The sequence below is a fragment of the Hydractinia symbiolongicarpus genome, chromosome 11 (genome assembly GCF_029227915.1).
Source record: "Hydractinia symbiolongicarpus strain clone_291-10 chromosome 11, HSymV2.1, whole genome shotgun sequence".
NCBI lineage: Eukaryota > Metazoa > Cnidaria > Hydrozoa > Anthoathecata > Hydractiniidae > Hydractinia > Hydractinia symbiolongicarpus.
Genome location: NC_079885.1, coordinates 10,184,774 through 10,209,500, shown reverse-complemented (window position 1 = coordinate 10,209,500; position 24,727 = coordinate 10,184,774). Strand labels below are relative to the sequence as shown.

Here is a 24,727-nt window from a genome sequence, read left to right as displayed (position 1 = left end):
TAGGTTTTATTGAAGCTCATATTCAAAGTAACAAAAAATAAATACCTTCTGAATTTTAAAATATGCAAGGAATTTAAATTTTGCAGCATAATCTGAAAAATCGAGCTGCTTTTTTTTTAAAGACTGAAATCTACTAAAAATTTAAATGCATCTGAAAAATGTTTTATTAAAAACATTGTATATTGTACAACACCTCCTTTATCCTGTTGAAATACATGTCCCAATTAAACATTTCCTTATATTTCTATACAGTTTAAATTCCTTTAAAAACAAAAATAAGTAATAAAAAATTAGCAACAATGATACACTATACCATAAAAAAAGCAATTAGAAAAAACATAAACAAAATTTGTGACTTCTATATTTCAGTATATCATGATATCAATTTCAGAGGTAGAATCTGTCACTTCGAAATCAATTTTTACCATAATGCTTTAAACACCAGGAGTCTTTTATTTGTTTATTTATTTTGTTTATTTATTTATTTGTTTATTTATTTAATTTCGTATTCTTAAGACCTGTCTATTAGTTTAAAAAAGGGGGATGGTTTCGTATTTTTTTGTAATGGCCAATTGAATATATATATTTTATCAGATTATTTTGACGCTGGTGCAGAATCAACTATATATTTTCTTCCATTATTGTTTTTGGAAAACTCTTACCAATGAAACTCAAAATTTGCATTATATATGTTTTGAATAAACACAGACAAGGGAGTGTGTTTTTTGAGGTGCATATTAGAGGAACGTACTTAAGAAATCACTAAAATAGGGGTATTGGAGTTGGGAAGGAGCCATTTGTTTGAAAGATTACAATAGGATTCTTTATTTTAGATTCAAAAGTTTTTTGCTGATGGACTACCTCTGCGAGTACAATAACTAATTAACTAAATTTAATCGTGTATTTTTATATACAGTTAAAATTTCTACAATTCAACAAAAAAAATTTTAAATATTCGTGGAACTTCATTTGAAACGGTTTTTTTAAGCTTTTACGGTATACTTGCATAAGGTTAATATACTATACTCCATTGGTTAACATCATAAACATTATCGGGATGTTTATATAAATAAGTAATTTACAAAATATACAAAATATATATATACAAAAATGAAAAAATGATACTGAAACTAACACTTTTCTTTTTAAACACACAATAGACACATATAATAGAAAATATTTATATTCAACAAAGTTTTTTATAAAAATGACCAATAGTCTGTTAGGTAATTTTATTATTGTATGACTTTTATTATTTAAACAATTAACATAGAAACTACTTTTTAGCTAAAAATTATTAGATTATAAAAAGGATTTTGGATCAAAAAATTGATAATAAAAAGAATATTTTAGCAGCTTTATCAGCCTGAAAAAACTACAGTGTTTTCTGTTCAAATTTTTCAATTGTTTGTCTAAAAAACCTATTTTTTCAGCTTTCACAACAGCCCATTTTGCCACCATGTAACAGTTTCTTGGCATGCTATACAATGTGTTATCTTGAAGATTTGCACACTACACAGCAGCACCTAACAAATGAAATTACTCAATATCATTAAAAGCACTTAACTAATCATCTTTTTATCCAATAACTAAGTGGTCATTTACAAGAGGACAATCGTCCTCAACAATTTCTTCATCAAACTCACTGTTCATCACAATATCATTATAAAAAGCAGCCTGTTGTGACATTCGGTTTGATTTTCTCCAGTAAATAATAAAAGCAACACCGACAATCAATAATAGAAGTCCAGAAGCAATGAGACCAGCTTTAGCACCAGCTGATAAAACACTTTTTATTGTTGATTGTGGTCTGAGGGTTTCTGTTGAATGCAGATAGGAAAGGTTATATATTCCATGGTTGACGTATAGGCTGCTCTCTTTTCTTCCATCTTTCATAGATTTATAAAAGGAAATTCTGTTTAAAATATACAGTACCTTTCCATATAACCTCAAATCAACAAACACCTTTACAGTAATATTTTGTCCTGAGACAACACCATGCAAAGTAAAATTATTTTCTCCCAAATGAATAATCTTTATAATAGGAGAATCAAGATGTATTTTGTCACTTAATGTAATGTTTGGCTTAACCAGCAATTGTGAAGATATCTCCAACATCAGTTGTATCGTTGGTCTAATTCGAAAGTTTGTTATAACTTTGAATGTACCGGCAGTTTGAATTGAAAAAGATGTGCAATTATGGATATCAACATGCATTTCTTTTTTAGGAAAAGGAAATTCTTGGGTAATATTTTGCACGTAATTCCACAAATCTGAGCATGTTTCTGGAGGTCTGCTTTTGTAAGCAAAAATATAAGAACAAAATAACATTGTACCAATTATGAACCTGATAATCATAATGCTGTTTTACACTTCTTGATGCTTTTTACACTTCTTTCACACTTCTTTCTTTTTTAGATTGCCTAAATATGATTAGTCTAAAAAAGAAAAAAAGAAATTCCCCTAAAATTAGAATTTTTTTACGTCGGCAATAAAACTGCAGACGTGAGAGACATTTCAACTGATTTGCTTCGACATTGCGTTGTCAAAATTCTTTTGTAGTGAAATTTTTCTGGCAATAACTTTCGTCATTCACTTTTTATTAGGGCTAGACCTCTCATAAATTTGATGCATTGATCTCCTAAGACGTTGACAAATGGGAATGGAGTACAAGTCTTATTGACATACCTTCCTACCTTTCGATAGGTTAATAGTTCACTGCCTTTTTATGTTTCAAGACATAAACTCATTAGGGTAAGGGCATCATTAGGTTGTATATCGCAGAAGTCGCTGGTGAAATGCTTCGAAAATTACAAAAGCCCATTAGTGCCATTAATTTTGCTTCACATTTGTCACCCTGAGTGGATCAGAGAAATATTTTAATTTTTTTTGTATGCCTCACCTAAAACATAACACCAGTAATAAAATAAAAATGTTTCTGTGCCTCACTTAATAATACCTAACAAGAGCAGAAAGATTTCAACGCATGCTTTACTTATAAATTCATAACATGAGCAGTGAAAATTTCAACATATGCTTCACTATGCTTGTCGTTGTCACGCGTTAACATGAAGCAAAATTGTATAGGAGACTCAATTGTTAGAGGCTTCACAGAACATCTCTCCAAACAAAACCGAGGGCAGGGATGACCTATTGCCTGCTGTGTCGTGTGCGAGAAAGAACTTCTGGACTTCTTTTTAATATGATATACAATTTTACCACAGTATTTCTGTAGCCTGATTGATTTTAGTTAGTGATAATGGCTTAAGTTACTAAAAATCGAATGTAATTAGTTTGTAGTTGCAATGAGTGGGAGTAGTTCAAACAAAATCAAAATTATTGTTATTTAAAAATTTCAAAACAAAATTAGGTCAGCAATTTTTTTGTCAACGCAACTACGATTTCTTCGTATTTTACGTCGGCAGTGCGGAATGCCAACGCTAATTTTAAAGGCTGATATTAAAAATTTATCACAGCAACATGATACATTATTTTTTATCATAACTGACTTTAAAGTACTAGATGGTAAAATATAATAAGGCTTGTTTCTAATTATCTCCATTGGACTGGTTTAGACAAGGATTAAATAACACCAATCTGATCAAGATGAGTGATCAATCTTTATTCCTTCCGGTATTGACAATGCCGAAAATATTTTGAAATTAAAACGAATACTTACCAAGTAACTGCTGAAACTGCATACAAAAAAGTGTGATGCATATTGTTTTAGCCATCTGGCTAAATTTCTTTATCTGTTTGTGTTAACTCAAAGTTGCTAAGCATTTTTTCTTTATTAAGTTTCAGTATATTTAAGTGACTAAGGACACAAACTATCATCATCATTCTCAACTTAACGTACCTTGCTACTATTGGTTGGATGGGTATATTAACAGTGCTCTTCCAATCTGATCTAGACTGTGTTAGATCTAAACTCTGCATCAAGTCTGTTCTAATTACATACTGCCAACTTTTCTTGGTCTACCTCAGGGCTTTTTCCTAGGAAGTATCACAGCTAAACCCGCTAACACAACCTTACCAGCTTGCCACTGGCTGAAATAGTGGTAAAAGCTAACCTTTTGTCATTTGCTTTTAATATGCCTGACCATATCACAATTTTATATAGTCAAGAACCAGAGTTCAGTTCTGACAACAATAATATTATTAAAGATGACGTTACTACTTGAAAAAATGTAATAGCAAAACCATGTTCAAATAGAAAATACTTATAAAGACACTTCAACAAAGAAACACTCAAACTTACTCTAGAATACCTCATGATTCTTACATGTATTACCAAAAATAAGGACGCGATTGTTGATCTAATACTAATGAAAGTGAAAAGTTATTTTCCAGATCTATGTCAAATACGTAAAAACGAGTACACCTTCAAAATAGTTGGGAATTATGTGGACAAGAAGTCCACAAGAAGTGCTATATGGAAAAACTGAAGGAAGTTATAAACATAAAGATGATGGTACCCAAACATTAGTTTTCAAGATCCCAGGCTTTCATTACTTGTGTGGTATATGCTATCAGAAACAATTTCAGTTAGCAGAGAAACGAAACTAATATCTAAAAATGCAGAAAAGCACAATAGCCACAACACTTGTAATCATGTTGAACCACACATTATTATTACTGATCATGAAAATAAAAATGGTCAAGGTTTTATGTCAAATATTAATTGTCTCATAGAACTGAATTTATGAAAAAGAAAATTCAAATCTCGATTTTCTATAGGCAACCATGCGTGTGAATCAATACTGCAAACAAGTTTGTTTTATCGAAAGAACTGAGGTTCGTAAAAAATTACTGAAACATAGAACTAAACAACCCCAAGGTTGGAACTAAGGGAATAAATGCGACATTTTTTATGCTGAAATGTGCTCATTGTCCAATTTTAAACAGGAATGTTATCAACAGCATTGTAAACTCACCCACATCAAGAAGACACATTCTAAAATCAGGGATGATATAGAGATCATGGTCATAAAAAATATTGAAGTGGATAATTACCTATGTAATAAAAATGAAACCATGTCAAAAGATTCAACAAAAAAACAATTTTAGAGCTGTTCCAGTGAATGAAAGTAGCGAGATAAAATCAAAATCGGAAAAAATGATACCCTCAAAAAACACACGAATTTATCACAAGTCAAATCAAACTTTCATTTGATTGTACCACCACATGCAAAAATTAGTGAGTACACCCTGTTTCATTCTAATAAAAAAAGAGTAAAATCAGATTAAGAAAAAAAAATGAAGTAGTATTATATACAAAAAAATAATTAGCATATAATATGGAAATCATTCTCAAGTTTAAGAATGGTGTTATTAAAATAATAAGAACACTATTTAAGGTACAATAATCTCTGCATATAACTGTTGTTCACCTTCAGCAAGATTTGGAAGCAATTTTTTTAGTCATTGATGTCTGTATCTTATTCCAGGATTTAATGGTGTTAAATCTAATAGAATATTTACCAAAGCAAACGGTATTGACAGTAGGAAGATTGATCAATCCAGCCTTTTTTTGCACAAGTGATCTGGGAATGGTTGAAGTCAACCGCAAAAGTATTCTGGATAGTAGCAGGCATTTTATCATGAAAGAGCTTATGCAAAAACAGAATGTTCTGATACTGGACAATATCATTGAATTTGAGGATGTCCAGATTGCCATAGATGATACTAGATGATGCTCTTCGAGATTCAAAAGTCATTACTCTGATAGCAAAATTTTGTAAAATAGCAATAGGATTAGCATCAAGACTGTTTGGTTGACCTTAAATTTGATTACAATATTGCAGGTGGGAATGAAAAATGACATAGTACACTAGGATAAGGACATTTTGAGACACAAAATGACAAAGTTTAGCTAAAGCTCCATTAGCCCTCTTAAGCTTGGCAACAGTATTATTGATCTGAGTCTTCCAGCTTAAATCAAAATCTAATAGAACACCAAGATATTTAATAGAATCACTAGGCATAAGCCTTTTACCATTGATGAGAAGCCTAAAATCATAATTAAGAGGTTTATGTGCATGTTTAAATATAATGTACTCTGTCTTGCTAGCATTAAGAGAAATCTTATTAGCATTCAGCCAATGGCAGAGAAGCTTGAGGTCTAAATTCATTTGTTTGGCCAGTTGTTTCAAAGAGTCACTAAAATGCAGGAGGTTTGTAACATCAGCAAAGCGGTGTACCATAGAATAGTTAATTGCACAATTCAAGTCGTTTATATATATTTAAAAAAGTGGTCCTAAAACAGAGCCTTGAGGGACACCATATCTGGTAAGATTATTTGCTGATCTAGCTCCATTTAAAGATACAAATTGTTGATGTCCTATTAAGTAGGACCTAAATAAAGAGAGAGCATTACCACGAATTTCATAATGTAGAAGCTTTGTAAGCAGAATTTCATGATCAACAGTATCAAAAGCCTTCTGGAGATCAATAAACACTCCACATGCATAATTTCCTTTATCAAGAGCATCCATATTTTTTTGAGAGATATTAAGAGGTATTTGAGAGGTTGAGTAATTTTTTCTGAGACCAAATTGTTGCTTATACAGGACATTGTTAGCTTCAAGAAACCCATACACCCGTTTATATATAAGCTTTTCAAATGTCTTATATCAATGTTCGAAAGTAAGGATATAGGTCAATAATTTGAAGTTCCAACTTGGATCTTTTTTATGAATATGGATAACCCTGGAAGGTTTTTAAATTAGAAGGAAAAATGCCTGAAGTAAAAAACAAATTTACAAGTTCAGAGAGTGGAACAGATAAATCAGTTTTAACAGTAGATAAAATTTGGGTGGGAATGCTAAATGGTCCAGAAGATTTACCAAAGTCAAAAGAAGAAATAAAATGGGGAACTTCAATATCATCAGTTGGTGAAAGAACCATTGAATTAGGAACAGAACCTTTTAAAAAGGAAGAGAAATGTTTTGATGTGAATGGGATGCCCATTCTTATATTGTCCGCAATTGATGAAAAATAATTATTAAAAGAGCTAGCAATTGTCACTGGATCAGTGACAAGTAATTTGTCAATGTTCATACAGGTTGGAGAAGCAGAAGCAGAAGAACGAACAGAAATTATATTTTTAGCACCTTTCCAAATGTTGCCAATATTTTTTTGGTTACCTTACTTGTATTAAAATTCGCGCTGTACTAGAATTCGCGCAGACCTAAGGTGCGCGAAATTAAGACTGAACGAAAAATAATCCGCGCGAATAGCTTTCCTATCACAAACTTGGAAGTCGCTTAAGAAACCCTAAATTGATATGTAATTTAGTAACAGTTTTTGTAAGTAAAAATTTGAGATAGTTTTCAGCTGGTATAGTGACTTCTTTTCTGTTTTAAATAAAATTAAAATTACAATGAAACCTCTTCTTCTTCGTCTTCGTCTTCCTCCTCGACCTTTATCTCCAACGGGATTTTCTCTGGCTCAAGGTAATTTTCGAGCATGAACCCTTTCATTTTTCGGAAGACTTCGTTACTTGAATCTCCTTTTCCAACACATAATTTAATTGGTATTTCCAAGCCCCCTTGAGGTAAAGGACTTCTGCGGAACTTTGTCATTCGTACTGTTGCATTGATCACACTGTTGTATTCAAGGTAGAATTTGCAAAAGCGGGAAATTTCTCGTGGAAGATGCCCTACAATTGAAAGTTTCTCGATCTTTCCTTTGATTTGACAGTATAGTCCTATGGAATATGGGTCAAAAAGGTTAGCTTTATCCCATTTCACGGTAAGCCTTTTTCCTAACTTTGGTAACCAAATCTTTCGGTACTCGTGAAATCCTCTGAAAGCACAATCAATAACAAGATCATGATCATCTGAAGTCAAATGTAAGTCTTCGAGTGTGCTCCTTCAACTTCACTTTGGTCTTGAGCCTCGCTTTTATTGTAATCTTTTCCATCTTCAAGATGGTGATCCTGATAAAAAGAGACATGTTCTTCTTTCTCGCATTTCATGCACAGTGCGACTTTGCATTCTGTCCACCCAGGGTAACTTTCAGATGTTGGCACAGAACAATTTAAACTTCTGTTACAGGCAAAGTCACCACACTTTAAGCAGAGATATTTTGTCATAGCTTGACAACCGACGCAGTTTCCCTCCGCCATTTTAAAAATTACTTGTCAAAATGCAACGTGATTGTTTTCATCCGAGGATGCAATTGCATTGCAAAATCGAACGAAAATTTCTTTTCGAACGTAAGATGTCATTGCATTGATATGTTTGTGTTATGGTTTTGTCTTTCTAAAACAGATCTCCGTTGAAAACGTAATCATGGCACTTTTTAAGTATTTTAAGAAAATTGAAGTACCGATAGCTAACTCTGCTGATTATCGTCAAGTAACAGGGACTTTCTCAATCAGTCTCTCTGGAGTTTTCCTACCGATGCAAATAATCTACCAGGGTAAAACAGCCCGCTGCCATCCTACATTCGACTTTCCCAAAGAGTTCAATATTACACATAGCATTAATCATTGGTCAAACGAAGAAAAATCAATTGAGCTCATCAACAAGCTTCTTGTACCTTACGTCCAAAAGAAGAAAAAAGAGCTTGGTTTTCGTTCATCAAAGAAATGGCTATTGATTGCAGATGTATTCAAAGCACAATGGACTGACAAGGTCAAAGATCTAGTCGAAAAACATCATGGAAAGATGGTTCCAGTTCCTCATAATATGACAAATTACTTCCAACCACTTGACCTTACTGTCAATCGATCATGTAAATCATTTTTACGTGACCAAGCACAGACGTGGTATGCTGAACAAGTGCAAGCACAGATCGCTAATGAAATTGCACCAGAAAATGTTTCTGTCGACTTGAAAATCAGCATTCTCAAGCCTCTACATGCTAAATGGGTCACCAAATACTATGATCATATTCGTACAAGAAAAGAAATCATAATAAACGGTTGGCGCAGATCGGGAATCATCGATGCACTTGGAGAGCAAGTTCACAAAGAGAACCCTTTCGAATAATTTTTGTATTATTTTTTATGCTGTTGAAAAGAACTGTTTGAAGAAAAAGAAAAGATCTACCAAACTGTACTGTAATTAATAGCTTTTAAAATCTCCTTTGATTTGCAATGTTTGCTTTAGTTTGACGAATAAATTTCAATTGAAAGACATTTCGACCATCGTTTTAGAACAATATGCAGAGTTTTTAACGAGAGTAGACATTTTGGGGTGCGCGAATTTAAAACTGAGCGAATATCTCCACTTTAGGATGCGCGGATTTAAGTCGCGCGAATTTAAAACTGAGTGAAAAATAGTACGACTCCAATCCAAATACAAGTAAGGTATCACTAAATATTTATTGAAAAAATTACTCTTGCTCAATCTACACAGAGTTACAATTTTATTGCGGTACTTTTTGAAACTCTCTAAAAATAGATACTTAAAAATGGATCTTTTTCTCTTAAAAAACGTTTATGAAGAAGGTCTCTTTTAGTAATGGAGGTAAGGATACCATTAGTAATCCAAGGATTGAATTTTTTTTCTACTTTTTTTATTACATGTAGTTTTTAATGGAGCGTATTTATCCAAAAGACTGTTGAAACTGTTGTAAAAATCATCAAACGATACATTAGGATCATCTGTGCTTCGTTGAAGTATAGCATCCCAATCTGTATATTGTAGTTCAGTGCGAAAGGCATCATGACTGAATTTGTCACATTTGATACTAATGAATGCATGCAAGAATTAAAGTACATTGACTCTTCTGGAAACATCATATATAACAAAAGAAAAACATGTGAAATACCTGGTGGTATTAATAAACTCTAATGAGTTAATTTTCCGAAAATATCAACTCTGTGGTAAAGAAAGCAACCATGCATGTGATGGTTTCAATACTGCAAACAACGAACAAAAATAAGTTTAAAAAAAAGTTTGTTTGTTTTATAGAAAGAACTGAGATTTGTAAAAAATCATTAAAACATAGAACTAAACAACCCCAAGGTTGCAACTTGGGGAATAAATGTGAAATGTTTCATGTAGTGCCAAGATTATTAGAAACTTTCAAATGTACATCAAGAATTGCCATACTAATAACATTTGACTCTTGCTTTAACTCTGGAGAAAAAGTGACAAATTGCCACGATTGAAAAAAATAAATTAGATTTCTTACAGTGATTGAAACACTTTGGACTTTACTCTTTACAATGTTGCGAGAAAGATATCGAATAATTTATGTTTGGAAAATACTGGAAGGATTTTTTTGCAATATTAAAATTAAAAACCAAGAGCATAACAGTAAGACAATCGTCGCAACAGAAAAGTTTTTTCGTTTGTAGTTACACATTGAAGTTGTTCTTCTTTTCATGCAGTTCTTTCACCCCTTTTTCTAAATACAACTAACTTCATACAACTAACTTCATACAACTAACTTTCATCGCACTTTCAAGACAGTGCGAATTATTTACCTAAAACATATGTAACACATAACAGAAATACTACATATACACTATGCAATAGAGTTAGATTCATGCAAAGGTAATTCAAAAAATTGTTACGGCCTATCAAAAAAATATTGTAATTTTTTTCTAAAACTATTTTCCAGACATTTTTCAGACTATGAACCTAATCTAAACTATTTCCACACTTTCTCTAATTCCAGACATTTGGCAGATGTGGAAACCCTGTTTTATAATTTTGTTAATAAGATCTTATCCTTATCTTTTTGGACAGTTAAAACACTTTAGGTTTCAAGACTAGCTAGTCTAGCTCAAGTCAAACTAGACTAGAGCTAGACTATCATCATGACATGAAATAAAAGTTTTTTTCTGTGTGATAGATAAGCACGTGCTCTGGAATAGATAAGAAAAGCGTTCGCTAGCTACACAGATGAAGACCTATACTATTATAGCTAGCTGTAAAATCATTAATAATAACATAACAGTAAAGGTGATTCCATACATAGACTTTTTGCTGTCCTGTCCTTCTTAAAAAAAATCCCATAAAAGCAAATCCGGAGAATTTTAACTCATTATTACTTTCATTTTATTAATCCGAGGCTCTTTCAACATGGCTACTTTCAACATGGTAAAAATTGGCAATGACTTCATTTAGCACCGGGCTAACTGGTCCCGACACACGACGTACAACATATCTAGCACCCTTCATACTTTATCGATATTAATAGTCCGACAGACGTTCAGTCATACTTCTCCAACCAAATGAACCCGACAAATGAAACCGCATTATCCGACATCCTCTCTTATATAACAAATACATATTTTTTCTGTCGATGGTCATACCAACGTAATATCGCATAATACTGCATAATACCTTCATAATACTCTCTGTCGCCACGGGTGGTTCGAAGCGGAATCTAAGAGTTAGCGCATGCGCGGGTTTTTAACGACATCCGTGGAGGAATAATGGCGGCCGGCATCAAACTACGTAGTCAAAACAAACCAAGAGCAAGTTTAAATCTATTGTTATCCTCCCATCTAATATTCCAATAGATCTAATTTAGCCGTAAACGAACATGTGATAAGTCAACGAAGAGGCTCAGCGAAACATTTTTGTTGTAGTGGAGCTAGGTACGAGGAACAAGACTACTCAAGTAGATGAAAGAAAAAATCAAGATTTTTGCTTATTTGCGTTACGTTGCTAACGTCAAGGTAATTAACTTGTTATTCAGAGTTTTCTAGGGCTGTAGAAAAGTTATTTTACATCAAGGACACATGGCCCTAAGAGAAAAATACAACTTTGAAGTGCTTTCAGTTTTTTTTAATCAGAAAATGACTTTTGAAGTAGGCATATTTTTCACAGTTTCACGATAACTATCAAATACGTATGAAAGCTTCAATATCGTTTAACTAAGCCAATGTGGCATTACTGTGTTATAAATTTGCTAGAAACTGGTTAACACAAGGTTGGTTAACATAAAATATTTATATATATACATGCTAGGTAGGCGACAAAATACAGTCACATCCACTTAACAGCTAGTAGAAAATTCTGTCACTACTCTTCCTCGCCTTTTGTAAATTTACGCTTTTTAGCTGCTGGCTTCAAGTCTTGAGCTTCTGGATTTGTTGTCAAAAGGTGCTGTTTCATAATGTATTTGAGCCTGTCAACTGGGTTTTTGATGTTTGAATAATTTATTCTCATACGATGCAAATCGTGGTGAATAGATTCTCCACCTTGTTCACCATAAAAACCTAAGCCCGTTCTCCACTTGTTTACAAAATCCAATACATGGTCTTCTAGTATGTGCAGCTTTGGACTGATGTATATTGAAGGCCAATTAACTCTTAAATAACACATGAACTGATTGATAGATGTCTCTAAAAGTTGGTTAAACAAATTTTATAAATTGACTTTTCTACTTTTAAGCATTTCATAAAAATCAAACTTGCATATTTTACCTAAATTTGATAACATTTCTTGGGTCATAATACATGAAGAATTGAATATTGAGTGACACGAACCATACAGCTTGAACAGTTGTTCAAACTTCTTGCATGTTTCTTGACACTCCAGATATAAAACTTGATCATCACATTGATTCTGTACAATTTCAGGAATACGATCACATAAATACTTTATGTTGCCATCCTATAATATTGTCTACTGTTTGTTGTAAACCAATTTGTGAAATTATACTTATGCATAATACAATTTCATATTTTTCGTTTACTTTATCTTGTTTCAATACAAATTGTATAGCATTGTATTGAAACAAGATAAAGTAAACGAAAATTTTTATAAATTGCAAAAATAAATCTAACCTTGAGCATTTTATGACAATGGTTGCCAATAAAGCTTTTTCCGTGGTACGCCTGCCTCTCAACACCAAGCTCCTGCAGTGTATCGTCTAGGGATGATACGCAAGGACCAGATCCAATTTCCAATTGGTACTTTTCTTTGAATGCTTTTATGCTTCTATGTTTCTCCTTCAGTTCAAATTCTAAGTTATCCAACTCTGGTTTGTAGTTTTTTTCAAACTCATCCTTGGTAATTTGTTTAGATATAACCATCCAGTTCATATGTTCCTGCTGGTTATCATACTCGTCCTCCAATTCTTTTGACTCATTTTGTAAATTGCTAAATATATACATATATATATACATATATATATATAGATATGTTATAAAGAAATGCAGCCCAAGATATGATTGGAAGTAGTATTAATAATAATAAAAATCTAGTAAGGTGTACATACATTAAAATTCTCATATTTGCCATAAACTCTGCAAATTTAATATTAATTTCACCATCAGTAGTTTGAGCATGAATTGTGGCAATTCTTAAATCAACTTCTTGACAGTAGCTTTCCAAGTTGTTGAACATTTTTAAATATATCCCAAGTGTTAGGTGGAGCCCTGGTATAGCCACCTATATAAAAAGTAATAAAAAATAGGTTTGCTGAATTTTCATAACATTGCACGAAGTACATTATACTTACTTGTTCTAGGGGGATGTTAAAGAAGCAATCATGTATCACATTTTGATAGTGTTTGGCGTTTTTCACTAACGATCCATTGTCACGAAATCGCTGCAGGTTTGTGTTCAAACTGTCCAAGCTACGTTTTGGAAAGGATCCACGAATAAATTTTGGGATGCAAAGTTGGTCAGTCTTTATGCTGCACCAGAGACAACAGTGACAGCCTGTAAAATTTAAAACACTAAGGTAATTTTATAGATAGATTTTATTTTATATAAGACACATTGTATTATTGATATATAATATACACATAATTTTTTTAAGGAATCTGAAGTGATATGTGCCCAAAGAAGGAACTTTTGAAGCTATTTTTGTTTTTCCTTAATGTGAAATTTGATATTTATTTTAATTTAATAAAACATGTCATTACCATTTGCCCCACTAATTCCATACATAGCACATAAATACTCGTAATCTCCATACATAAAGAGACGGATCTTCAAATTATTCCACTTCTGTTTTTGTAGAATCCTAATTTGTGGTTTAAATCTTTCTAAGCAGATTCTTAAATTTGTCACGGAATCCTTTGCCTCAAATATGCTGAAGATGGTCGTATTTTCTTTGCGATTAGGGTTTCTAATATTTGCCACTTGATAGCTCATTTTGAAACTGTTATCACCATGGTCACCACCAATTTTAACATGTATTTCATCATCCGGTATAAATGAGTGATGAACTAATTGATTATTTTTACTCAGTTCTGTTAACCGGTTTAATATATGACCTACAACATTGTAAAGGTATACCCAAGGCTTGGGATCTACAACAAGCTGCTTATTACTACTACTAAATTTTCGAGTTAGAGGAGCTAGCTCAGCAACAAGCCCTTTCCCTATCCACTTGTCTGCAACCTGTCTTGTTGTTTTTTCAGATGCAAGTTTGATGTCAAAAGTGGCAAGCCATCGGGAAATATTTCGCATAAGGTTCCATGGCAAATTCAAGGTGGCTTTCATGGCGGCAGCAGTCTCAGCTGGAATGGAGACATGATGGATTTCTGCGATTATTTGTTTTCGCTGCTCCTTGTCACATTTTTTCATGATCGCAGCTGTTTGTTTCACAAATGCATCATTTGAATTTCCTGAAATCATGTTGATTATATTTTTAGCTGTTTTGCTCCGATCAGATAAGCTTCTTTTACTACTTTCATTTGATAACTTTCTTGGCATGCTGATCGGTGTAACCGTTATTGGCTAAAATAAAGAAATGTTTTTTATTTTTAGTCTTTGTTAGATATATAATATATATATATATAGTAGAAATATGAATAATTTTCAGGTAAATGCAGAAAAATATGTATATTCTAAATGTTTATTTATATACCTGTGGTCCTTTTGTAGCAAATTGAATTGTTTGATTCGGTAGTTTTGACTGTTTAATTTTGATACCAACCAAATGTGTCATGCATTTTTCAATAATTGTCGGTACAGGCTTAGACGGACTTAGCTTTAAAATGTCGTTGGGTGTCATCAATTCTGGCTCAATGGTTTTTTTCGGCCTTCCACCTTTTTTAGATTTTATAGGCCGTCCCCCTTTAGATTTAATTTTCGAGAAATTTGATGCACTGCCTTCTTTCCATCTTACTGGGCATTTTGATGTTTTTGTGCCCCGCAAATTACAATTTTGCATTGTGCAGTAACATTTATTACAAAATTTTGGTGGATGTATTTTGTTTACATCTTGCTCAAAGTCCTCCTGAAATGCTGACTGAAGGCCAGAAAGGTTTTCCTTTACAAGATAGGAAACTCTTCCATTCAAAATATTTCCACATATGCGACAAAGTTTGGTTAGATCTGTATGTTCTGCCATTCTATAGCTATAATTATTCTAAAAAATAATATTATGTAACCAGTTTAATCGTTGCCTTTCCAATTATATTTTTTAACTTAGTCAAAAGCTTTTTGCAAACATAAAGTTTCACATTTCATGACCATAAGCTTTTTTTCCTGTCTGTGCCACCATTTTAAAAATTTGAATTTTGTTCAACTTTGATGACAAATATTTTTCAGAAAAAAACTGAAAGCAGTATGGAACTTTAAAAAATAGAAAGTATAATCCTTGGGCTTTCGTAACATATAAGTTTGATTAGGTGAAAAACTCTATATAACGTTATAGCCGACCTGTTAGCTAGGTCACTTTTTGACTCGACATTTACCGTCTCGTCTTATTTACGTTTGTTGCGCTTGGAAACGACAACAAAATTGTTTTTTGATTTTTTCCACAGCATCTGAAGACCTTAGATGCTAGTTAAATAGATTTACATAAGGCCACGCGAGAGTAAAATTTCTGTTATCGACATTAGAAGTTGTGCCTTTATCAGCAACTTTGTTACAAAATTTTGGAAGCTCGCCCCAGACTCCCGGCAAATGCGCTTAAATTCCATTGTACGGCCGTTTGAATCACCCGTGTCGCTACATAACAAATACATATTTTTTCTGTCAATAATCCATAACCAACGCAATATCGCATAATACTGCATAGTACCTTCATAATCCATGAAAGATACATAATCTCTCTGTCGATGGCCATAATTAACGTAATATCGCATAATACTGCATAATACTGCATAATACCTTCATAATTCATAAAAAATGCATAAATTTTCTGTCGATGCCCATACCAACGTAATATCGCAAAATACTGCATAATGCCTTCATAATACTCTCTATCGTTCCATAAAAAATACATATTTTTTTCTGTCGATAATCTATAACCAACGTAATATCGCATAATACTGCATAATACTGCATAATACCTTCATAATTCATAATTCTCTTTGATTGGTCTTTTAAAATATCTCAGCTTTTAATTTGCACATACCTCAACTTCTAAAAGTGTTACCTCAAATGACGTATGGATGTGTCTCACATTTACAGACTTCTTTTAATTTTTCTGCTAGGATTTCGACCTTTACTTTCACCCAGGTTGTTTTTTAGCCATGTATTGTGGAATATCCCATTCACTTGCTGGTTTAGGGAGGCTTTATTTGAATAGATCTATTAGGTCATTTTTTAAATAGTCTTATCCAAGCTATCACTGTCGTCTCTATTGCATGTGCATAGGTATAGAACAATACCGCCTTTTTAGTGCATACTATACATCTTTCCTCAAATCTAACAGCTTAAGACTTTTACTGTGTCATTTGCGAGGGGGTATTTGTCCAGAATATGGTTTCTATTGGTGCATAGATGTGCACCCAACCTCACTGAATGTTTAATTTAAGGCGTAAAGTCTTCTCTTGATTGGCGTGCTTCATCTTTTCGCGGAAGGGTATTCGTCCAAAGTATAGTGTCTATTTGTGAATGGATTGTTATCCAACATCAGTGTTGGTTTGGTTTATAGTGAATAGTTCTTCCTTCAATTGGTCTCCTTTGGGACTTTTGATGTGTCATTTTCTTGCAGGGTATTTAGCCCAAATATGACTTCTATTGGTGGATGGATGTGTATCCAACCTCAATATTTGTTCAATTACAGTGTAAAGTCTACACATTGATTAGTCTGCTTTAGAACTTTTATTTTTTTTTATATCGCGGTAAGGTATTTGTCCAAAATATAGTCTCTCTTTGTGTATTGACGTGTATCCAACATCAGTGTTTGTTTAGTTTAAAGTATAAAGTCTTCTTTTGATTGGCGTGCTTGAGGACTTTTAATATGTCCGTTCGCGGGAGGGTATTTGTCCAACACATAGTGTCTATTTGTGTATGGATTGTTATCCAACATCAATGTTAGTTTGGTTTATAGTGTAAGGTCTTCCCTTTGTTGATCTGTTGTGGGACTTTTGATGTATCATTTCGCAGAAGAGTATTTTGCCATAATATCATTTTATTGGTAAATGGATGTATACTCAACCTCAATTGTTGTTTTTTTCACTATGTGGTCACTTTGCATTAATTGGTCTACTTTAGAAATTTTGATACGTCATTTCCAGGGAGAATACTTGCTTCTACTGCGGAATAATGTGGCATATTACGTTGGTTTTAGCCAAAAAAAATGCATTTGTTATGTAGCGATAGAGAGTATTATAGGGTAATATGCAATATTATGCGCTATTACGTTGGTTATGGATTATTGACAGAAAAATATAAATTTGTTGTGGAACGATTGAGAGTATTATGAAGGTATTATGCTGTATTATGTGATATTACGTTGGTTATGGCCATCGACAGAAAAAATACGAATTTGCTATGGAACGATAGAGAGTATCATGAAGGCATTATGCAGTATTATGCGATATTACGTTGGTATGGCTATCGACAGAAAAATTATATATTTTTTATGGATTATGAAGGTATTATGCAGTATTATGCGATATTACGTTGGTTATGGATTATTGCCAGAAAAAATAAGTATTTGTTATGTAGCGACAGAGAGTATTATGAAGGTATTATGCAGTAATATGCGATATTACGTTGGTATGGCCATCGACAGAAAAAATATGTATTTTTTATGTGACGACAGAGAGTATTATGAAGGTATTATGCAGTATTATGCGATATTACGTTGGTTATGGATTATTTACAGAAAATTTATGTATTTGTTATGGAACGATAGAGAGTATTATGAAGGCATTAATCAGTATTATGCGATATTACGTTGGTTATGGCCATCGACAGAAAAAATATGAATTTGCTATGGAACGATAGAGAGTATTATAAAGGCATTATGCAGTATTATGCGATATTACGTTGGTATGGCTATCGACAGAAAAATTATATATTTTTTATGGATTATGAAGGTATTATGCAGTATTATGCGATATTACGTTGGTTATGGATTATTGCCAGAAAAAATAAGTATTTGTTATGTAGCGACAGAGAGTATTATGAAGGTATTATGCAGTAATATGCGATATTACGTTGGTATGGCCATCGACAGAAAAAATATGTATTTTTTATGTGACGACAGAGAGTATTATGAAGGTATTATGCAGTATTATGCGATATTACGTTGGTTATGGATTATTTACAGAAAATTTATGTATTTGTTATGGAACGATAGAGAGTATTATGAAGGCATTAATCAGTATTATGCGATATTACGTTGGTTATGGCCATCGACAGAAAAAATATGAATTTGCTATGGAACGATAGAGAGTATTATAAAGGCATTATGCAGTATTTTGCGATATTACGTTGGTGTGGGCATCGACAGAAAATTTATGTATTTTTTATGAATTATGAAGGTATTATGCAGTATTATGCAGTATTATGCGATATTACGTTGGTTATGGATTATTGCCAGAAAAAATATGTATTTGTTAGGTAGCGACAGAGAGTATTATGAAGGCATTATGCAGTAACATGCGATACTACGTTGGTATGGCTATCGACAGAAAAAATATGTACTTTTATGTAACGACAGAGAGTATTATGAAGGTATTATGCAGTATTATGCGATATTACGTTGGTTATGGATTATTGACAGAAAAAATATGTATTTGTTATGGAACGATAGAGAGCATTATGAAGGCATTATGCAGTATTATGCGATATTACGTTGGTTATGGCCATCGACAGAAAAAATATGAATTTGCTATGGAACGATAGAGAGTATTATAAAGGCATTATGCAGTATTATGCGATATTACGTTGGTTATGGCCATCGACAGAAAAAATATGAATTTGCAATGGAACGATAGAGAGTATTATAAAGGCATTATGCAGTATTATGCGATATTACGTTGGTGTGGCCATCGACAGAAAATTTATGTATTTTTTATGAATTATGAAGGTATTATGCAGTATTATGCAGTATTATGCGATATTACGTTGGTTATGGATTATTTACAGAAAATTTATGTATTTGTTATGGAACGATAGAGAGTATTATGAAGGCATTAATCAGTATTATGCGATATTACGTTGGTTATGGCCATCGACAGAAAAAATATGAATTTGCTATGGAACGATAGAGAGTATTATAAAGGCATTATGCAGTATTATGCGATATTACGTTGGTATGGCTATCGACAGAAAAATTATATATTTTTTATGGATTATGAAGGTATTATGCAGTATTATGCGATATTACGTTGGTTATGGATTATTGCCAGAAAAAATAAGTATTTGTTATGTAGCGACAGAGAGTATTATGAAGGTATTATGCAGTAATATGCGATATTACGTTGGTATGGCCATCGACAGAAAAAATATGTATTTTTTATGTGACGACAGAGAGTATTATGAAGGTATTATGCAGTATTATGCGATATTACGTTGGTTATGGATTATTTACAGAAAATTTATGTATTTGTTATGGAACGATAGAGAGTATTATGAAGGCATTAATCAGTATTATGCGATATTACGTTGGTTATGGCCATCGACAGAAAAAATATGAATTTGCTATGGAACGATAGAGAGTATTATAAAGGCATTATGCAGTATTTTGCGATATTACGTTGGTGTGGCCATCGACAGAAAATTTATGTATTTTTTATGAATTATGAAGGTATTATGCAGTATTATGCAGTATTATGCGATATTACGTTGGTTATGGATTATTGCCAGAAAAAATATGTATTTGTTAGGTAGCGACAGAGAGTATTATGAAGGCATTATGCAGTAACATGCGATACTACGTTGGTATGGCTATCGACAGAAAAAATATGTACTTTTATGTAACGACAGAGAGTATTATGAAGGTATTATGCAGTATTATGCGATATTACGTTGGTTATGGATTATTGACAGAAAAAATATGTATTTGTTATGGAACGATAGAGAGCATTATGAAGGCATTATGCAGTATTATGCGATATTACGTTGGTTATGGCCATCGACAGAAAAAATATGAATTTGCTATGGAACGATAGAGAGTATTATAAAGGCATTATGCAGTATTATGCGATATTACGTTGGTTATGGCCATCGACAGAAAAAAATATGAATTTGCAATGGAACGATAGAGAGTATTATAAAGGCATTATGCAGTATTATGCGATATTACGTTGGTGTGGCCATCGACAGAAAATTTATGTATTTTTTATGAATTATGAAGGTATTATGCAGTATTATGCAGTATTATGCGATATTACGTTGGTTATGGATTATTTACAGAAAATTTATGTATTTGTTATGGAACGATAGAGAGTATTATGAAGGCATTAATCAGTATTATGCGATATTACGTTGGTTATGGCCATCGACAGAAAAAATATGAATTTGCTATGGAACGATAGAGAGTATTATAAAGGCATTATGCAGTATTATGCGATATTACGTTGGTGTGGCCATCGACAGAAAATTTATGTATTTTTTATGAATTATGAAGGTATTATGCAGTATTATGCAGTATTATGCGATATTACGTTGGTTATGGATTATTGCCAGAAAAAATATGTATTTGTTATGTAGCGACAGAGAGTATTATGAAGGTATTATGCAGTAATATGCGATATTACGTTGGTATGGCTATCGACAGAAAAAATATGTACTTTTTATGTAACGACAGAGAGTATTATGAAGGTATTATGCAGTATTATGCGATATTACGTTGGTTATGGCCATCGACAGAAAAAATATGAATTTGCTATGGAACGATAGAGAGTATTATAAAGGCATTATGCAGCATTATGCGATATTACGTTGGTTATGGCCATCGACAGAAAAAATATGAATTTGCTATGGAACGATAGAGAGTATTACGAAGGCATTATGCAGTATTATGCGATATTACGTTGGTGTGGCCATCGACAGAAAATTTTTGTATTTTTTATGAATTATGAAGGTATTATGCAGTATTATGCAGTATTATGCGATATTACGTTGGTTATGGATTATCGACAGAAAAAATATGTATTTGTTATATAGAGAGGATGTCGGATAATGAGGGTTCATCCGTCGGGTCCATTTTGTTGGAGTACCCTCAATAAACGTCTGTCGGACTTTTAATATCGATAAAGTATGAATTTTGCTGACGTCAGCAAAGTCCCTAATAAAACAACAACAACAATTTTCTTTCGAAATTTGTATACCCGTTGCCTTCATCTTATAAATCTTGAAATGCTGATCAAGAAAATGTATAGGATCATGTACTCTTGACAAACGGTTACGGAAATATCGTGGTTTAAAGGTTTTTTGATGACGTCATAAACCCGTGCATTCCGAAACGGATTCGGGGACTCGGGTTTGGAAAACTTACCCAAATTGTTCCCAGGTGGTCCCTAGTTACCCACGCGGTGAAAAAACATTGACGTCACCACCTCGTTTCCAAGTTATTTGGCCTCAAAATTTTAAGTGCACTGGAATGGCTTCAGCAATTTAATATAGGTTATTGACGTTAAAGTAGTGTTATTGAAGTCGCGCTGTAACGTCAGAAAATTTAACATATCAGACATGCATTTTTTGGCAACATCAAAGGAAAATGAACACATCCACTTTGCCTGTTACAGAGACACAGAACTGGCGTATTATTATATAGACTAGTCGATAAAGACCCGTGGAAAAATCCACTTAGGCAATAGGACATTGAAAAAGTTGGTTGTTTAAGACGTTTTGCTGACGTCAGCATTGCAAATCCAAAAAAAATTGGCGAAATTTAGTTTATTCGTTGCCTGTGACGTGTAGAGGTTGAAACGCTGATCAAAATAATGTGTAGAATCATATCTTTTCTGTAAACGACTAAGGACATATAAGGGTTTAAAAATTTTGCTGACGTCAACAATGGCCCGTCACAACCCCAAAATTTTTATCAGAAATTTGTATACCTGTTGCCTTTGTCGCATAGATTTTGAAACGCTGATCAAGAAAATGTATAGTATCGTGTACCTTTGATAAACGGTTGCAGAGATATTAGGGTTGTGAAGGTTTTTTGATGACTTCATCAGCCCGTCCATTCCGAAATGGATTCAGGAACCCAGGTTTGAGAAACTTACCCAAATTGGTCCCAGGTTGTCCCAAGTTACCTATGCGGTGAAAAATCATTGACGTCACCACCTCGTTTCCAAGTTATTTGGCCTCAAAGTTTTAGGTCAGATGCAATGTAGAACTAATACATAGAATCATCAAGTTACTTAAGACTTTTCCCCGCCTTAAGTTGCTTCTCTCTTTCTGTCGCAAACCGGTCGAGTTTTTTCTGTCTATCCCGTATCCATTAGGCCTGGGCCGTAATGAGCTTTTCAACGGCCTCGTCGTGCCGTTTACGTTCGGTCACCCCATGCCCTGAGAGCTTGCTAAATAAATAATTGGAACCGCTGAATGCAAGGGCGTTTATAGCCGCCCCAGCCACTATCACAGCTATTGTCGCCATGTCTCTCTTTATTGTGAGATGAAGCGATTGCCCTTTCATATGTTTTCACTTTCCCACATGGGATGGGTATTGATGTAGATGGCTTCATTAATTTAATATAGGATATTGACGTTAAAGTAGTGTTATTTTCGTCGCGCCGTAACGTCAGAAAATTCAACATATTAGACATGCATTTTTCGGCAGCATCAAAGGAAAGTGAAGACATCCACTTTGCGTGTTACAGACAGACAGACAGACACACACACCTAGCGTATTATTATATAGATAACGACTATTTTTAGTGACATGCCCAGAAAAATCGCTTTAGACAACAATTACAATTCTTTCCACTGGGGCCACTGAAGATTTGTGGGAGTAATAATTTTTAAATACATAGGTTGAAAATAGTTTATTGTTTATTAACAATAAAAACATAGAATAAAAAACTATTAGTAAAATTATATAAGGAAAATTAGATTAAGATTAAGACCTTAGCTTGAAATGTTTATTAGAAGCCTCCTTGAATTTTTACAAACTCTGCAAAGTTCTTAACTCAGAAGAAAGACTGTTCCAAAGCCTAGGTGATCGGAATTTAAAGGATCTCCTAAAATATCTGGACCCAATTGGATGCATTGTTAACATATAGTCTGAAGAAACTCGAGTGTTGTGACTATGACTAGATTTTACAAGTGCAACTTTTTCATTTAAATAACTTGAGGCTGTTTTATGGATGGATTTAAAAATAGTAATGCCAAGATTAAAATTTAGTAAATTCTCCAAATCAATATATGGTTTATTTACAAATGTGCTTATATTCTTGTACAACTTATCTGCTTCTATTCAATACAGACTTGTTAGCTTTGCACCATGCAGAAGAACAGTAGTATAAATACGGCATAACAAGAGCATTAACTAATAAATTTTTGGTGTCGGATGTCAAGTTGATATCTTATTTTACTAAGTTTATGATGATATTTACCAACAAGACTTTTTAACTGATTTTTCCAGCTCAAATTGTTATCAAAAACCACACCAAGATACTCCACTTTGCTTTTAGATACCAAAGGAATGCAATCACAACGAATAACTACATGATTGCAAGACTTTAATCTAGTCTTATCACCAAAAAATATAACTTCTGTCTTACTAGTATTTATAGTGAGCTTTCTTAACTTGAGCCAGTTACTTATATCTTTCAAATCCTGGTCTAATGACATTTTCAGTTCTTGGATCGAGTCACAACTGCAAATGATTATTGTTTTATCGGCATAAAGATGGAAAAAGAATGTTGTATGGCCGATGTCAGGTCATTAATGTAAACAGGAAAAAGTACAGGGCCAAGAACAGATCCTTGTGGGACACCATATGATCCCTCAGCAATGACGTCTGATGTGCAGTTGTTTACTAACTTAACCTGTCTTCTATCCGAAAGATAGGATGCTAGCCAAGAGAATGCAGCATTCCGAAAACAATAGCACAATAATTTCTTAAGTAGGATCTTATGATCTACGGTATCAAACGCTTTTTTATAACAAATATAACATACCCACTCTCTATAGATTTATTAAAAAGTATAGTGAGCACCAAACTGAAGACCGGAATTCCAGCTTTTAGAATTTTCACACCAATCATATCTGTGCCAGTGGCTTTATCATCTTTTAATGAAGAAATTAATTTACTGACAATGGATTGGGATATCTTTCCAAAGTTAAAATCACGTTTGTTTACATCAACTTTGATGTCACAAGTCTCTGTTGAAAAGTTTTCAGCTAATGTAGCCCCAATAGTTGCAAAAAATTGTTGAAGTTATTTGCAATCAACCTAGGATCAGATAGATAGATAGTTGTGCAGTGGCTAGCCTCACAAATATCGAGGGATATACCCTGTCTATTATTTCCAGGAGGGGTCATGGCTTAGATGGAAAGTCCTAGAGTATTTAATGCTCATTTTAAGCTACGCAGACCCAATTAGTAGCGCCCGCGCTCTACTAGACAACTCCCAGCAACATCCAATGGCCCACACAGTG

General features: G+C 33.2%; 2 protein-coding genes across 4 annotated transcripts; both read right to left on the bottom strand.

Annotated features, from left to right (window-relative positions):
* Window positions 1–146: 146 nt before the first annotated feature.
* On the bottom strand, window positions 147–3,704 carry LOC130614695 (uncharacterized). Of its 3 annotated transcripts, none has more exons than XM_057436135.1 (2): window positions 3,680–3,704; window positions 147–2,438 (listed from the first exon to the last, which is right to left on the bottom strand). In XM_057436135.1, exon 2 carries the CDS (start codon window positions 2,356–2,358, stop codon window positions 1,579–1,581), a length of 780 nt encoding a protein of 259 aa, XP_057292118.1. In that variant the 5' UTR covers window positions 2,359–2,438; window positions 3,680–3,704; the 3' UTR covers window positions 147–1,578. The 3 variants fall into 3 exon arrangements, with proteins under 3 accessions (XP_057292118.1, XP_057292116.1, XP_057292117.1); XM_057436133.1 differs by lacking the exon at window positions 3,680–3,704 and adding an exon at window positions 2,689–3,399; XM_057436134.1 differs by lacking the exon at window positions 3,680–3,704 and adding an exon at window positions 2,697–3,399.
* Window positions 3,705–11,545: 7,841 nt separating this feature from the next.
* On the bottom strand, window positions 11,546–13,599 carry LOC130614690 (uncharacterized). Its single transcript, XM_057436127.1, has 5 exons — window positions 13,438–13,599; window positions 13,195–13,367; window positions 12,761–13,076; window positions 12,398–12,587; window positions 11,546–12,316 (listed from the first exon to the last, which is right to left on the bottom strand). Exons 2-5 carry the CDS (start codon window positions 13,320–13,322, stop codon window positions 11,994–11,996), a joined length of 957 nt encoding a protein of 318 aa, XP_057292110.1. The 5' UTR covers window positions 13,323–13,367; window positions 13,438–13,599; the 3' UTR covers window positions 11,546–11,993.
* Between the last annotated feature and the right edge of the window lie 11,128 nt (window positions 13,600–24,727).

What these genes read in the sequence shown, in the direction of transcription:
- LOC130614695 (XM_057436135.1), bottom strand. Translation starts at nt 2,358, where the DNA reads ATGATTATCAGGTTCATAATTGGTACAATGTTATTTTGTTCTTATATT.
- LOC130614690 (XM_057436127.1), bottom strand. Translation starts at nt 13,322, where the DNA reads ATGTTCAACAACTTGGAAAGCTACTGTCAAGAAGTTGATTTAAGAATT. An exon ending in ATTGTCATAAAATGCTCAAG is followed by an intron (nt 12,588 to 12,760) that starts GTTAGATTTATT and finishes ACAATATTATAG; the next exon opens with GATGGCAACATAAAGTATTT. An exon ending in AGAAATGTTATCAAATTTAG is followed by an intron (nt 12,317 to 12,397) that starts GTAAAATATGCA and finishes ACCAACTTTTAG; the next exon opens with AGACATCTATCAATCAGTTC.